The sequence below is a fragment of the Geotrypetes seraphini genome, chromosome 7, assembly GCF_902459505.1.
Source record: "Geotrypetes seraphini chromosome 7, aGeoSer1.1, whole genome shotgun sequence".
Lineage (NCBI taxonomy): Eukaryota > Metazoa > Chordata > Amphibia > Gymnophiona > Dermophiidae > Geotrypetes > Geotrypetes seraphini.
The window spans coordinates 117,663,780-117,680,727 of NC_047090.1; the positions used below are offsets into that span (position 1 = coordinate 117,663,780).

General features: G+C 47.3%; 1 protein-coding gene across 6 annotated transcripts in view; it reads left to right on the plus strand.

Moving 5' to 3' along the window:
• The window catches only part of GANC (glucosidase alpha, neutral C), an 89,405-nt gene extending 73,311 nt beyond the window's left edge, over positions 1-16,094 (plus strand). For 4 of the 6 annotated variants that reach the window (XM_033952374.1, XM_033952376.1, XM_033952379.1 and 1 more), the window contains 4 exons: positions 4,538-4,651; positions 5,783-5,895; positions 8,331-8,434; positions 15,806-16,094. In XM_033952374.1, the coding sequence (XP_033808265.1) occupies positions 4,538-4,651; positions 5,783-5,895; positions 8,331-8,434; positions 15,806-15,915 (441 nt within the window). In that variant the 3' untranslated portion in view covers positions 15,916-16,094. Of the gene's footprint in view, positions 1-4,537; positions 4,652-5,782; positions 5,896-8,330; positions 8,435-11,000; positions 11,050-15,805 lie in introns of those variants that run through there. The other 2 variants (XM_033952377.1, XM_033952380.1) reach the window with 2 other exon arrangements.
• Positions 16,095-16,948: the final 854 nt, after the last annotated feature.

Genomic DNA, 16,948 nt, shown 5'->3' on the forward strand with positions numbered 1-16,948 from the left:
GGTTCTCCCTGCTGCTCCAGCTCAGTGCCAGGGAGCCTCTTCCCCTGCCTGTCTCTCCTTCTCTGCTGTCTCAGAGTCAAGGATCCATGTTACATCCCAACCTGCAGTCATTGCACCTGACAGCTTGGTTTCTTGTTCCCTGACTCCTCCGGACCTGTCTCAATCGGTGAAGGAGGTGTTGGAAGCCTCCCGCAAGATCTCGACGAGGCTTTGCTATGCGCAGAAATGGACCAGGTTTTCCACCTGGTGTTCGTCTTTTCACCTGGATCCGGTATCAGTTCCGGTATCCTCGGTCTTAGAATATTTATTTCATTTGTCGCGCTCCGGCTTGAAAACCACTTCGGTGCGGGTTCATCTCAGTGCGATTTCTGCTTTCCACCAACCTCTGGAGGGACGCCCTCTGTCACTCCACCCCTTGGTGACACGCTTCATGAAAGGGTTAATCAGGGTTTGCCCCCCTCTTAAGCCTCCGTCTGTCGTGTGGAACTTGAATGTAGTTCTGGCTCAACTGATGAAACCCCCTTTTGAACCACTCAACAAGTCCCTCTTGAAATTTCTGACTTGGAAGGCGGTGTTTCTGATTGCCCTCACCTCCGCCAGGCGGATTGGGGAGTTGCAAGCCTTGGTTGCGGACCCTCCTTTCACGGTCTTTCATCACGACAAGGTGGTTCTCCGCACCCATCCTAAGTTTTTACCTAAAGTTGTGTCTGACTTCCACCTCAATCAGTCCATTGTCCTTCCTGTGTTCTTCCCGAAGCCCCACTCCCATCCGGGCGAGACGGCGCTTCACACGCTTGACTGTAAGAGGGCGTTGGCATATTATCTTCAACGCACCAGGTCTCATCGGAAGGTCCCTCAATTGTTTTTGTCCTTCGATCCCAATCGATTAGGGCATCCAGTTTCCAAGCGCACTCTGTCTAACTGGTTGGCCGCTTGCATTTCCTTTTGCTACGCTCAGGCTGGCCTTCCTCCCCCGGGTCGAGTCACGGGGCACAAGGTCCGAGCAATGGCAGCTTCGATAGCCTTTCTCCGATCCACTCCAATGGAGGAAATATGTAAGGCTGCCACTTGGTCTTCGGTTCATACATTCACCTCTCATTACTGTCTGGACACCTTGTCCAGAAACGATGGCCGGTTTGGCCAGTCGGTGTTACGTAACCTATTTTCATAATTTGCCATCCTCCCACCTACCCTTTTTTGGTTGGCTTGGAGGTCACCCACATGTGAGAATATCATGCCTGCTTGTCCTGGGATAAAGCACAGTTACTTACCGTAACAGGTGTTATCCAGGGACAGCAGGCATATATTCTCACAACCCGCCCGCCTCCCCGGGGATGGCTTCCTTGCTAGTTATGGAACTGAGGACCACGAGGTGGGATGCGCCCTCTAGTGGGCGAGAAGGCACGCACATGCGTGGTGCAGTGTGCAAACTTGAAACTTCTATCAAGTTTGCTTGAAAAGCTGTCCGCGCCGGGGCTCCGTAGATGACGTCACCCACATGTGAGAATATATGCCTGCTGTCCCTGGATAACACCTGTTACGGTAAGTAACTGTGCTTTTTGCAATGACAGTAGATGATGGGAGGTCTTTTACTAAAGATTAGCACATGTTGTCTGCAGCTGGGTCCATAGGAATTAAATAGGTCCTATGGCAGATAACATACTACTACCAATAATAATAACAGTTTATATACTGCAGGACCGTGAAATTCTATGCGGTTTACAATGATTAAAAGGTGTTACAAATTGAGTAGAGTTAACAAAGTTAAAAACCTAGTGATTAACAGCTCTAGAAATCAGTTATTGTGGAATAAGATTGTACAGATCAGTTACCTAAATACTTCAGGAACAGATATGTTTTTAGGCGTCGCCTAAATTCCTCATAGGTATTAGCAAGCATAAGTAATTGTTCCAGATCTTTACCCCATAATGCTGCCTGATATGAGAAAAGCTGTTGATGATGTTTTTTAAATTTACATCCTCTAACCGGTGGAGAAAACAAATTCATGTGTAAGCTTCTCTTATGTCTATTGGTTGAGAAAGAGAAAAGGTCAGTTAAATATTTAGGGGCTAAACCGAATAGTACCTTAAAGCAAAAACTTAAACTTCACACGTGCCTCCATCGGCAGCCAATGCAGAAGTCGGTAGGAAGGTGTTACATGATCGAACTTCTTCAACCCAAAATTGAGCTTGACTGCCGCATTTTGCACCAGTTATAATCGATGCATATTCTGGGAAATTGGCAAATAGGCGACATTACAGTAATCAAGTTGACTCAGTATAAGGGATTGTACCAGAATTCTAAATGATGAAGCATCAAAATATGCTCTAATGGACCGAAGCTTCCAGAGAGTGAAAAAAACCTTTCTAACCAAGGAGTTTTGTTAGTACTATAATTTTAAAAGGTTCTCTCTTGCCATGTATACCGTATTTTCACGCAAATAACACGCACCCGTATAAAACGCGCACACGTGTATAGCGCGCAGAAATCACGATGATAAGCACAAAAACTTTGGTATAACGCGCTCACGATTATACCGCGCATGCTGCCCGACTCTCCGTTCACCCCCCTGACTTCCGTGCACTGCCCCGCCTCTCCGTGCGCTGTCCCGACTCTCCGTTCACCCCCCCTGACTTCCGTGCACTGCCCCGCCTCTCCGTGCGCTGTCCCGACTCTCCGTTCACCCCCCCTGACTTCCATGCACTGCCCTGACTTTCCGTGCGCTGTCCCGACTCTCCGTTCACCCCCCCTGACTTCCGTGCACTGCCCTGACTTTCCGTGCGCTGTCCCGACTCTCCGTTCACCCCCCTGACTTCCGTGCACTGCCCCGCCTCTCCGTGCGCTGTCCCGACTCTCCGTTCACCCCCCCCGACGTCCGATTCATCCCCCCCCCCGGCAGGACCATTCGCACCCCCACCCCGAAGGACCGCCGACTCCCCGACAATATCGGGCCAGGAGGGAGCCCAAACCCTCCTGGCCACGGCGACCCCCTACCCCCACCCCGCACTACATTACGGGCAGGAGGGATCCCAGGCCCTCCTGCCCTCGACGCAACCCCCCCTCCCCCCCAACGACCGCCCCCCCCAAGAACCTCCGACCGCTCCCCCAGCCGACCCGCGACCCCCCCTGGCGACCCCCACGGCCCCCCCACCCCCCTTCCCCGTACCTGTGGTAGTTGGGCCAGAAGGGAGCCCAAACCCTCCTGGCCACGGCGACCTCCTAACCCCACCCCGCACTACATTACGGGCAGGAGGGATCCCAGGCCCTCCTGCCCTCGACGCAAACCCCCCTCCCCCCCAACGACCGCCCCCCCCAAGAACCTCCGACCGCTCCCCCAGCCGACCCGCGACCCCCCCTGGCGACCCCCACGACCCCCCCACCCCCCTTCCCCGTACCTTTGGAAGTTGGCCGGACAGACGGGAGCCAAACCCGCCTGTCCGGCAGGCAGCCAACGAAGGAATGAGGCCGGATTGGCCCATCCGTCCTAAAGCTCCGCCTACTGGTGGGGCCTAAGGCGCGTGGGCCAATCAGAATAGGCCCTGGAGCCTTAGGTCCCACCTGGGGGCGCGGCCTGAGGCACATGGTCGGGTTGGGCCCATGTGCCTCAGGCCGCGCCCCCAGGTGGGACCTAAGGCTCCAGGGCCTATTCTGATTGGCCCACGCGCCTTAGGCCCCACCAGTAGGCGGAGCTTTAGGACGGATGGGCCAATCCGGCCTCATTCCTTCGTTGGCTGCCTGCCGGACAGGCGGGTTTGGCTCCCGTCTGTCCGGCCAACTTCCAAAGGTACGGGGAAGGGGGGTGGGGGGGTCGTGGGGGTCGCCAGGGGGGTCGCGGGTCGGCTGGGGGAGCGGTCGGAGGTTCTTGGGGGGGGACGGTCGTTGGGGGGGAGGGGGGTTTGCGTCGAGGGCAGGAGGGCCTGGGATCCCTCCTGCCCGTAATGTAGTGCGGGGTGGGGTTAGGGGGTCGCCGTGGCCAGGAGGGTTTGGGCTCCCTTCTGGCCCGATATTGTCGGGAAGTCGGCGGTCCTTCGGGGTGGGGGTGCGAGTGGTCCTGCCGGGGGGGGGGGGGATGTATCGGACGTCGGGGAGTCGGCCGGGCAAGAGGGCTTGGGCTCCCTCTTGCTCCGATCGTGGATGCGGGTGCGGGTGGGAGCGCGTGCGAGTGGTCGTTCGGGGTGGGGGTGCGAGTGGTCCTGCTGGGGGGGTGAATCGGGCGTCGGGCGGGGTGGGAACTATGTTTGAAAACTTTCGTATACCGCGCTCACGCATATAACGCGCGAGGGGTATGCGCGGTAGGTAAAAACGCGTATAACGCGCGCGTTATATGCGTGAAAATACGGTACCTGCTTCAAAGCACACGACATACAAGGGGCTGCTGAAAAGTTCTCAGCTTAACCAACAAAGTTGGGGCAGTCTCTTGTTTCTGTCCCTAAAACACTGTGTGAAATACAGAATTTTTATAATCTGAAAACTCCCCTCCCTCCTAGTCCTTGAACACATTTGAATTCTTCTGCATCAGCTGTGCTGTTATTTGCAGATCCCGGTTTTCCAGCGTGGTGGGACTGTGATACCCTTGAAGACAATAGTTGGAAAATCCACAGAATGGATGAAAGGAATTTCCTATGAACTCCGTGTTGCTCTAGATTCCAAGGTGCAGTATATCAGGCTATTCTTTCATTTCACAGGGTAAATATGTTTCACATATCCTTATTTCTCCTCTTAGCAACAAATGGGACAGATTCTTTCCTGTATCACAGTTCACAATCTCTGACATTCCTGTGGAATTGCCTCTCCCATGCTACACATTCCCTGAACTGAAATTCCCTCTGCTGTCACCAAACCTTATACACTAATTCTCCAATTCTATATAGGTCACCCAAAGTTGGGCACAGATACGATTTACGCATAAACTAATTTGTGAATGAGCCATTAGCAATCAATAATTGGTGTAAATTGGCACTCATTTGGCTTCACGGGTTGATCTGCCCTGTGCCCTATTCTATAAAATGCATGTTTAAATTTTATAGCATGCAACTTAAAAAGGGGGGGGGGGGTCATGGTTGGGGCATAGGCAGGTTAAGGGTGTTCTACTACTATTTATCATTTCTCTAGCGCTGAAAGGCGTATGCGCGCTGTACATTTAACATGTAATAGACGGTCCCTACTCAGACGAGCTTACAATCTAATTTGGACAGACAGACAAGACATATAGGGGTTGGGGAGTTTCTTGTAGACAGAATGGTAGGATGGACATAGGTATCTTACGGTGAGTGGGAGTTAGGCGTGATGTTATCGAACATAACATGAAATTTTATTTTTATCTCTCAATACCTTGTAGTTCAATGCAGGTAACAAACAATAAAAGAAACTGTTCATATACAGCGAATTACAAGTATAACTCAAACAATTAATAAATTGACATTCCCACAGAGGCAGCTTTATAAAGGCAGGGTATTTTTGTCTATGTTTGGAAAATGGCCATGGTTTCATCATTAATTTGGTTGGAGCTATTCATGCAGCCACAGTCACCTGTGGATTTGATATATATCTTCTTGCCCTTTATGTGGCCCTTGACGATCACAATTGCAGGATCTTGTATCTGATATTGTATGTTATCGAGAGGAAAATAGTATTAAGGTTGTTTTTGAAACATAGGAGGGGCAAATAGATAATTTCTATTATGTTAGCATGTCATCCTGACACCTTCCTTTTACTCTGTGGTCTGTTGAACTTGAGGAGGCTTCGTTCCGTGGTAAGTCTCCATTTCTCATTTCCTGCACAGCGCTCTGCAACAGGCGAGCTCTACACAGACGATGGACATTCATTCCAGTATCTCCATGAGGATCACTTCCTGTACAGAAGGTTCACGTTTCACAAGAATATCCTTTCCTCCAGGTAACAGGAAGTTTCAAGTTTATTTGTAATTTCATATACTGACCATCACAAGTATCTGGTCGGTTTACAATAATAAAAAAAAAAAAAATAAAATATATATATATATAGATAGATAGATAGATATTTAAAATTGCATAAATAGCTAAGAAATAAATGAGGAAAGTTAATGATCAGACAAAGACATAATTGAGACAAGTGGGTGACGAGGCCTGTCACAGCTTCATTGTAGCATCAGTAGAAGCTTATTGTTTCTTTTTAGCTACAGTATGCAGAAAACTAGGTGGGAAGCAATCGTGTGTGTGTGAGGGGGGGGGATCAGTATAATATGCAAGTAAAACAAGTTGCTTTCCTGTTGCTAACGCGTTAGCTTAAGAGTTCCATGTTGAACTTTGACCAAGTACAAATTACAGTACAAGTCCAAAAATCTGGTTGCCAGAAATCCAGGCCACCTGAGAATCTGGGCCCTTTAAAATTGCAATCCAGACTGCCCGAGAAGCCAGACTCTTGGGAAAGAGAGCGAGAGAGATATTGATGCTGGAACTTTCACAGTAAATGTTACAAACAGGAAAAAATGAATATTCAAAAACAAATTTTACAGTAAAATACCTATATTTTCTATGACTCTCCTAATATGATCTAATTCAATGAGACATGATCTTTATGTTTCTTTGCATGTTTTCCTGTGAACATACCCAATTTGATAAATGAAGCATTCTATATTTGTTAGTGAATAAATCAACAAAATTGTTTGTTCATCTCTTCTTTATTCCTTAAATTAGAAGTTTAAAAATGCTACCTGAGAATCCAGAAAATCTGAAAATCTAGACTAACCCAATTTGCGAGCAGTCTTGAGTTTTGGACTTGCACTATAGAGACATAATGGCCCTCATCTATATTTCTGCTTAATATTCTGAGGCTTTTATGAGATTAAAATATTGTTATAAATTTTCAAAGATCCATTTTGTATTTTTTGATACTTTGGGTGTCCTTTTACAAAGCTGCAAGTGTTCTTAGCTACTTATGCGGGTCTTTCCCACACGCTAATGCCATTTTTAGAACAGCAGTAAAATAGCAGATTTTTAAAAATAATTTGTGTGGCGTTCTGTTCATACCAATAAAAATATTTTCCCCAAAAAATTGTATTAATAGCCACAAGCTAATGTTCCATTAGCGCATGGTCATTAAAAAAGATTACATAGATGAATGGCAGCTTTCCAATATATATTTTTGTGAGGTAATCAAATCAATATCAGTATAGGTTATCCTTACTCAGGCAAATAGTTTCCAAATATATCAAAAACTCAATTTGTGTTTTATCCAATACACTGACTTCAATAGTCTCAAAAACTTCAAAGAGATTTTAAGTAACTTCAGAAGACACATTGTCAGCTTTATTCATTCAACAATAAGAGGTCTATTCCTTCTTATCATTGAATGAATAAAACATCTGCCTAAGGCCTTCTGGCTCCCGCTCTCTCCAAGAATCTCATTAGAATCTTGGAGAGAGTGGGAGCCAGAAGGCCTTGAGCATGTGCAGATGCTCAAGGCCCAGCCCAGCAGAGATCAGCAGCAAAAGGCAGGTTCTTCCAGCACCGGCACCGGCATGTCCTGTGGGTTGGTGCTGCGTGCCGGTGCCAGATCACGGTAAGGGTTTGGACGAGCGGGTGATGCCGGTTGTCGGGGGCTCGCAAATTGAGTCAACGCTCGGTTTGTGAGGCATGATTTTCAAGAGTATTTTGCTCGTCTTGCAAAACACTCACAAATCACATTACTTGTAAACCAAGGTTTGACTGTATACAGTTTATAGGTTATAATTTGCAATAGTTACAATGCAAAGCTTAATACAAGTTTTTATCCTAACTCAACAGTGGAGGGACCTGTTTGGCACATACAGAGGAAGCTTGGTTGTCATATAGCTTATCGCCATGTGCAAGGATTTGAATGCCAGCATCAGGCCCTTGAAGACACAATGTTTGGCTGTAGGCAGCCAGTGAGCTGACAATAGAGCCTGAGAGACAGGGTCTCAGGCATGGAGGTTTTTAAAAAGTCTGATTACTGTGTTTTGTACACACTGGAGACGTTGTATTAGTACCCAAATGACTATCCAGGCAAGCAGGAACACATCTGTAGCCATCATATCTTGCCTGGATAGCTATCTGGGTACCAGCACTGATATCCTTCCAGCTCCACCACCTCAGCTCTGCCTTCAGACTGCCCCGGTACTAACCAGATAGTGATGTGACGGTCACACGATATTCAGTGTCGCCTATCCAGTTAAATGCCATTGAATCTCATCTGGGGAGCTGGTCAGTGGAAGTTAACTGGGAAGTCGCTGATCCTGCCTGTTTAACCCTCACTGGATGTTAACCACAGAATGGCTTTTTCTGGACTCCTGAACTGTACTTCTTATTAAGCCCTCTGTGTTTCTTACATAGTTGTGCAGATGAGAAAGGGCGATACAGCACAGAGTGTGTGATTGAAAGGATCCTGATTCTTGGACTTAGGAAGCAACCTGCATCGGTAACCACCATTGAGCCTGGTAAGGGAAAATGCTCTATTTTGATCACCGTAAACTTTCAAGACCTGTGTTTTTAAACAAAAAAACTCCAGAGATGCAGAAATGTTCATTTTGATGTGACGGAAGTTTCTGGGATAGTGTCATGGATCAGGTGTCACTGATTCTTATCGTGATGGTCACTAAATTGTGGCTGATGTGGGATTGCCACTGTAGAATTCTGACACTTTTTATAGTATAGGGTATGTAGAACAGTATTTTACCTGCTCAAATAGTTGCTTTATAAAGTTGCCCAGCTTAGTTTCTGGGGGAACACATTTCAGATTCCAGGGCACTGATGGGGGATGGGGAGGACTACTGCTCCAGTCCTTTCCTTCTAGGCAGCCCATAGAGAAGTAAAGGGGAGAGAGTGAGCCTGAAGGAGAGCAGAGGCAGACGCCCTGCTCCCTAATCCAGCCCCAGGAGTAGGTTTTTAATGTTAGATTTTAGTGTATAGGTTGGGTTTGTGTGATGTGTGGTATTTGAAGAGGTTACTTTTGGGGTTGGGCTTTTTCTTTTATTATGAAGTTCTTTTCTAAATAATTTTACCTGCAATTTTTTTTTTTTTTTGTAAACCACTTTATGAAATGAATAAAACCTGTAAACCTCTTGCTCCTGCCGCTGGCCTTTCTGCCCCCTAATTGGGTTCCACAGTTCTACTTGTCTACAAATTGTACACACATAAAAGTATGTACTCGGAAAACATAGGGGGCAATTCTATAACTGGGTACCACAATTTAGGTGTCAAGATGCAATGGGCTGAGCACTAATTCTATAAACAACATCTGAGAGCCAAAATTCCATTATAGAATACTAGTGTAAATTGGCATCAACCCACCTATATTTAGGGGTGTCTGCTTACACCATGTCGTAGGAAAGAAGAGGGATTTAGAGTACAAACCACAAAGAAACACAAAGTACAAAGGGTCTAAGATCCTGGCAATTCTACTTTAATGATGGATCCAACAGCTGTAAGCAGTGTTCCCGCTAAGCTGCGTTGGCCTGCGCTCACGCACAAAATATTACATCGCAGCGCAAAGTTTCTCTTCACAGCGCACACACGCGTCGGTAAGGTAAGGGGACGCACTGGGGGGATTGCACTTCCCCACAATTGCCATGCTTCGGTTCCTCTTCTTCCTTCCTTCCTCCCCCCCCCCCCCCCCGCGGGACCCTGCGGCACCATCAACTCTTACTCCCTCTAATGTCGGCCCTGCAGCTCCAGACTTCCTCGCACCTTCTCCCCTCCCCCTTTGGATCGCTATTATTTTAAATGTTATAGCCGCGGAGCTGTATCCATCAGTGGAGATGTCTAACCTCGGCCTGCCCCGGAACTCTTACTGCAGCAGCCGCCCGTCTAGGCAGGAACAGGAAGTCACTGTTGCAGTAAGAGTTCCGGGGCAGGCCGAGGTTAGACATCTCCATTGATGGATACAGCTCCGCGGCTATAACATTTAAAATAATAGCGATCCAAAGGGGGAGGGGAGAAGGTGCGAGGAAGTCTGGAGCTGCAGGGCCGACATTAGAGGGAGTAAGAGTTGATGGTGCCGCAGGGTCCCGCGGGGGGGGGGGGGGGAGGAAGGAAGGAAGAAGAGGAACCGAAGCATGGCAATTGTGGGGAAGTGCAGAGCTGCAGGGAAGAGTGTTGCGGTACCCAGCTGGAGGGAGAAGGAAGATGAGGGAGGGAATTAAAGGAGATGCCAGGGCTTGGAGCGTAGGAGGAAGGTATGCCAGTCTAAGGGAAAAGGAAGGGGGAGATGTGAGAGCATGGAGGGGGAGCGAAAGATGGAAGAAAAGGAAAGGAGAGAGATGCCAGAGAATCAGGGAAGGGGAGATACCAGACTATGAGGAGAGGTGTGGGAGAGGGAAGGCGAGGAGAGAGATGCCAGACCAATGGGGTGAAAGGAGAGATGGAAGGGGGAGGCATACAGTTTCTGGAAGGGGCATAGAAGGAGAGAAGATGCCATATAGGGGAAGAGAGACGGCAGACAGTGAATGGAAGGAAGAGAGTTACAAGAAGATGAGGAAAGGAGAAACCACAGAAGACAAAGGTAGAAAAAAATTTCTATTTATTTATTGCTTTAGGAGACGTGTCACTGTTTCTGTGAAGCATTGTATGCAGAGTCCAGCTTCTTGCTGGTTCAATTTAACCTTTGTCTATGTATTTTTATTTTATCCCCCCTTTTACAAAACTGTGAAGCGTTTTTAGCACCAGCCTTGGTGGTAGCAGCTCTGATGCTCAGAATTTTATGAGCATCAGAGCTGTTACCTCCGTAGCTAAAATCCACACTACAGTTTTGTAAAAGAGGGAGGGGTTAGTTTGTGATTACATATTCCTTACTAGGCGAAGGTGTTTTCTGTGTTCTGTGTGTTCGAAAGACATGGTTTTCTGTTAGGATTGACGGTGTAGGATTGATCTGTGCTGGTCTGGCTTGTTTAGTTTTACAATGGGTGTATTGATGTACTGCTCACTGCAATATGTAAGATGCTGCCTTTTCCTAGGTACTCATGTGTGACGTGTGGTTTGTTACTAAAAATCATGTTTTTCTTACAGATGGGGGGGGTGCCAAAAAATGATGGGCCCCGGATGTTACATATGCTAGGTACGCCACTGTATGTAAAGATACCAGAAAGCTGGCGTAGCAAAAACTTCTAAGTTTTGAGTATTTAACCCTCCCACAATCTCACGGGCACTCGTTTCAAGTTTATTGAGATTTTGATTTAAACGCAATATCAAATATTTTCAATGCGTATAACAAAAATAAATTTGGGGAAATAAATAAAACCATTTGAACCAGTGTTCCCGCTAAGCTGCGCTGGCGTGCGCTGGCGCACAAAATATTACATCGCAGCGCACACGTTTCTCGTCACAGCGCACGATCGGAAGAGGCGTACGGCAGATGGCAGGGCGGCGAGAGGAGAATCGGGCGAGTTGGCTCATAACTTGCTGGCGCCCGATATTTTTGGCTCACGGTGAAAAAAGTTTGCTCACAACACCCGCCCGCTTAGAGGGAACACTGGCTGTAAGTGCTCGTTTATTGGGGCAGTTTGGGAGACAAAAGTTTGGTGAGTGTTTTGCTCATCTTGCAAAACACTCGCAAACCCGTTACTTGCAAACCGAGGTTCCACTGTACATACAGTATACACACATCACATCTGAGCCGAACTTTCTCTCTAACGCTGCAGGAGTATAGTGACTATTCTAAATGAGCGAGGTCTTGCAATAAAAGTACGCATAGTATTTTGTATTAAAGTTTTTGGGTTGTGGAACGAATCGTCCGAGTTTCCATTATTCCCTATGGGGAAATTTGCTTTGCTATACGAGTGCTTTGGATTACGAGCATACTTCTGGAATGAATTATGCTGGCAAACCAAGGTTTGACTGTACTGCAAATAGAAAAGTTGGCTATTTTACCTCAGCAGTAAAAATAGCCTTAGCCAGTGGCATAGCAAGGGTGAGAGGCGAACCGCCTTTGTCTCCGCCCCTCTGCTCCTTCCTCGACCCCCCCTTGCTCTGCACACACCCCCTTCCCTTCCCCTATACCTCTAGCTCACCGTCGCGAGCAACAATTTCAATGTGTTCCTTGCATCCCCAGCAGCTCTCTTCTACACTTAGCACCCGGAAGTGACATCAGCGGGAGAGCTGACGCAGTTGCCGAGAAACACGTTGAAGTTGTTGCTCACGGCGGTGAACTAGAGGTATGGGGAAGGGGAGGGGGGCACACGCATGCCAAGGAGAGGAGTGGGAAGAGGCAGAGAGGAGGAGGGCTGCTGGCTCCCCTACCTACATGGCATCCGGGTCAGACTGCCCCCCCCCCCGCTCCCCCTTTCTACGCCACTGGCCTTAGTGCATGAGAATGAGCCACGTAAGTACATGCTAAAGCCACCTTTTACTGCAGTTTGATTAAAGGGCCCCTAAGCTTTTACTAGTGCTTAATTTATGTACCAAGTTATAGAATTAGAGGGCTAGCTTCGGCTTTTCTGCAATGTATGGGTGGAGGGAGGGTAGGATACATGCATAGAAACATAGAAACATAGAAAAAAGCAGCAGAAAAGGGCTATAGCCCACCAAGTCTGCCCATTCCAAGTATCCCCTCCCCTGAATTTACTCCCTTAAAGATCCCACGTGAGTATCCCATTTTCTCTTAAAATCCGTCACGCTGCTGGCCTTTATCACCTGGAGTGGGAGTCTGTTCCAATGATCCACTACTCTTTCGATGAAGAAGTACTTCCTGGAGTCGCCATGAAACTTTCCTCCCCTGATTTTCAGCGGATGCCCTCTGGTGGTCGAGGGTCCCATGAGCCCGAAGATATCATCTTCTGACTCGATGCGTCCCGTGATGTACTTATATGTTTCAATCATATCTCCCCATTCTCTTCTTTCCTCAAGTGAGTACAGCCGCAATTTTTTTAATCTTTCTTCATACGTGAGATCCTTGAGCCCCAAGACCATCCTGGTGGCCGTTCGCTGAACCGACTCGATCTTCAGCACGTCCTTTCGGTAGTGTGGTCTCCAAAACTGAACACAGTACTCCAAGTGAGGCCTCACCATGGCTCTGTACAAGGGCATCATAACTTCAGGTCTCCTGCTGACGAAACCTCTGCGGATACACCCCATCATTTGTCTTGCCCTGGAGGAAGCCTTCTCCACTTGATTGGCAACCTTCATGTCCTCACTAATGATCACCCCTAGGTCGCGTTCCGCCGTGGTCCTAACCAAGGCCTCACCATTTAGTACATAAGTTCTACGCGGGTTTCTCTTACCCAGGTGCATTATCTTGCATTTTTTAGCATTGAAGCCTAGCTGCCAAGTAGTTGACCATTGTTCCAGCAACAGTAGGTCGTGTGTCATATTATCAGATAATAAGCTTTTGCCTACTATGTTGCAAAGTTTGGCGTCATCGGCGAACAGTGATACCCTTCCTCCAAGTCCTTGCATCATATCTCTTATGAATAAGTTAAATAGAATCGGGCACAGGACCGAGCCCTGTGGCACTCCACTGATCACGTCCGATGCTTCGGATGAGGTACCGTTCACCACCACCTTCTGAAGTCTACCGCTCAGTCAATCCCCAACCCATGTAGTTAGAGTGTCTCCTAATCCTATCGATTTCAGCTTGTTCAGTAATCTTCGATGAGGGACGCTATCAAATGCTTTACTGAAGTCCAAATATACCACGTCCAGTGACTCTCCAGCGTCCAGTTGTCTAGTAACCCAGTCAAAAAAGCTAATCAGATTAGATTGGCAGGATCTACCCTGGGTGAACCCGTGTTGGTGTGGATCACGCAGTTTTTCTTCGTCTAGGATTGTGTCAAGATTCTGTTTGATCAGTGTTTCCATGAGTTTACACACTATAGACGTGAGACTCACTGGTCTGTAGTTTGCTGTCTCTGTCCTGCAGCCCTTTTTGTGGAGTGGGATTACGTTGGTGGTTTTCCAGTCCAAGGGGACCCTTCCTGTGCTTAGGGAAAGATTGAAAAGAACAGATAATGGTTCTGCCAGGACTTCCCTTAACTCCCTGAGCATTCTGGGGTGTAGGTTATCCGGTCCTATGGCTTTGTTTACCTTGAGTCTTGATAGTTCGTCATAGACGCTACTGGGCGTAAATTCAAAATCTTGAAACGGGTCTGTCTGGTTATCTCCCGTCTGCAGCTGTGGACCAGCTCCCGGCGCTTCGCGGGTGAACACTGAACAAAAGTATTTGTTTAGTAGTTCTGCCTTCTCAGAATCTGATTCCGCAAAGTTACCGTCCGATTGCTTCAGGTGTACTATCCCATCTTTGTTTCTTTTCCTGTCACTAATATTGCTGAAGAAAGATTTATCCCCTTTCTTAATTTTCCGTGCTAGCTCTTCCTCCATTCGGAGTTTGGCTTCTCTGACTGCTGTTTTGACAGCTTTAGATCTGTCTAGATAGTCCTCTTTCGCCCCATCTCTGCCTAAATGTTTGTAGGTGATAAATGCGTCTTTTTTCTGTTTAACTAGGTCTGAAATTTCTTTACTGAACCATTGGGGTCTTTTGTTTCTCCTGCGTTTACTTACTGTCTTTATGTATCGGTCTGTTGCTTCGTGTAGGATGGACTTCAGAGACGACCACATATCCTCCACATTGTCAGATATTGCTTGTTTATGTAGCTCCTGATGGACAAAATCTCCCATGCGGTTGAAGTCTGTGCCTCTAAAGTTGAGAACCCTTGTTGCTGTGTTTGTCTTAGGGAAACCTTTCTTGAGGTTGAGCCATACCATATTATGGTCGCTGGAGGCCAGTGTGTCTCCTACTGAGACTTCTGTGACGCTATCTCCGTTGGTGAGGACTAGGTCTAGAAACACCTGGTCCCTGGTGGGCTCCAATACCAATTGCTTGAGACGTGCACCCTTTATGGAGGTTAATATTCTTTTGCTGCTACCCGTAGTCGCGGAGAGTGTGTTCCAATCTGCATCTGGCATGTGCACTGATCCTTGCTCACACACACACACACAGTGGCATACCAAGGGCAGGTCAGTGAGTGAGGTCGCCTGGGTGCAGCCATTAAAAGGTTGCACGGAGAAGCCACAGGGCCTCAGCCTACATACCCAACCATCAGCTTTGCCAGCCCCTGACCCTTCTGATGTCAACTTCATGTTCCAGGGCAGGGGACCGAAAGAGCTGATAGTTACACACATGTAGAGCGCAGCCCCATGACTACTCCACCCCCCCTCCTCACTGCCTGGAGGGGAGTGCTCCGCCACAGGTGCAACTGCACCTACACGTACAATTACTCCTGCTTCAGACCAGAGCTTTGGGATAAACTATTTTATAAAAGCATACACATACCTATAGTACCTTTGTTAAATAGGTGCAATATATGCAACCATTGATGTGTTGGAGCTGGTTTGCACTAGATCGTGAGAGTCGGTTGTTAAGTTTTCGAGAATTTTGTGAGCTGGTTGTTAAACATAGCCAGGACCTGCGTTAGACATGATGAATCTCTGAGCGCCCATCGGCATGCGTCAGTCACTTTCTCCAACGACTGATTGGATGGAATTTGCACGGGCCTCTGCAAACCTCATTCGCATGCAAGGTTCTTTGAGTATCACTTATCATTTTCAAATCAGACGATTTACTGCCACTACATTGAATTTAAGGATTTTAGAGCATCGGGGGCCTATATCTGGTAATAGGTGAGGAAATCAATGTCCCTTTTGAGTTTGGGGTTGATCTTTTTTTCTGTGGATTAGCTGGCACCCAATGTATCTTATTTATTTGTAATGTAATATGTAGAAAAGCCTAAGGTGCTGACAAAATTGACAATGTGTGCTTGTTCCTGCTGAGAATTTGAATATCTAATCACTCTTCTTTTCTTAATCTCACTAAATTTTAGGAAGAAGACACCAGAAAGTGACTTTTGCCTACAACCCTAGAACCTCTGTTTTAACAGTAGAAAAACTGTCGTTAGGCCTTGGTGCTGACTGGAAGATGCACGTGGCATGAGAGGAGGGGCTGATGCATTACATCTCAGGCTACCTCTACAAGACTTTGGTTCTCAGCAGTAGAGAATGGCACGGGGACAAATTTTTCCCCGTACCTGCAGGAACTCATTTTCCCGTTCCGTCCCCGTGAGTTCTTTTCCTGTCCCTGCCCCATTCCTGCAAGCTCCGCCCTCATCTGCACAAGCCTCAGACACTTTAAAACCATAAGTGTTAGAGGCTTGTGCAGTTAAGGCGGAGCTTACAGGAATGGGGAAGGGACAGGGACAGCAACAAAACTCGCAGGGACAGGAGGGAGAAATTGCGTTCCTGTGGGGATGGGGACAAATTTATCCCCGTGTCATTCTCTACTCAGCAGCCTCTCTCTTTTCTTCAGACATGCGAGAAATGTTTTATTGGAAAATCTCTGGCTGCTCAGCATCTTCCACACCTGGGGGTCTTTTTTAACTAATATGTGCTAATATATTGGCACGCACTAAATGCTAAGAAGCCCTTTTTTTTACCTATGGGCTTCTTAGCATTTTAATATGTGCTAAACCCACTAGTACATAGTAAAAGGACCCCGTGGTCTGGCTGTTCCCTGGTGCATTTGTGCTGTTTGTGTCTTAGTGGGAGTAAATTTACAAAGCATTTTGTGTGTGTAAAATTGGTTTAGACATGGGGCTCCTTTTACGAAGCCGCGGTAGCGGCTTCAGCGCGCGTGACTTTTCATCACACGCTAACCCCCTGCGCTAGCCAAAAAACTACCACCTGCTCAAGAGGAGGTGGTAGCGGCTAGCGCGGCCGGCGGTTCGCGTGTTAAACCGCTACTGCGGCTTCATAAAAGGAGCCCATGGACATGGACTCCTAAAAAATTGTAACTCTGAATGTGTGTGTGCCTAAGGTTGCATATATATTAGGAGTACTTACAATTCTAAACTATATGGAGTATATCGGTAAAAATTTCCTGAGATTTGATATTAGTTCAATGCTGGATTACACTCAGGCTCTATGAATTATATAAAAAAATCCACTGTATATTGTGTATAATAAATAAT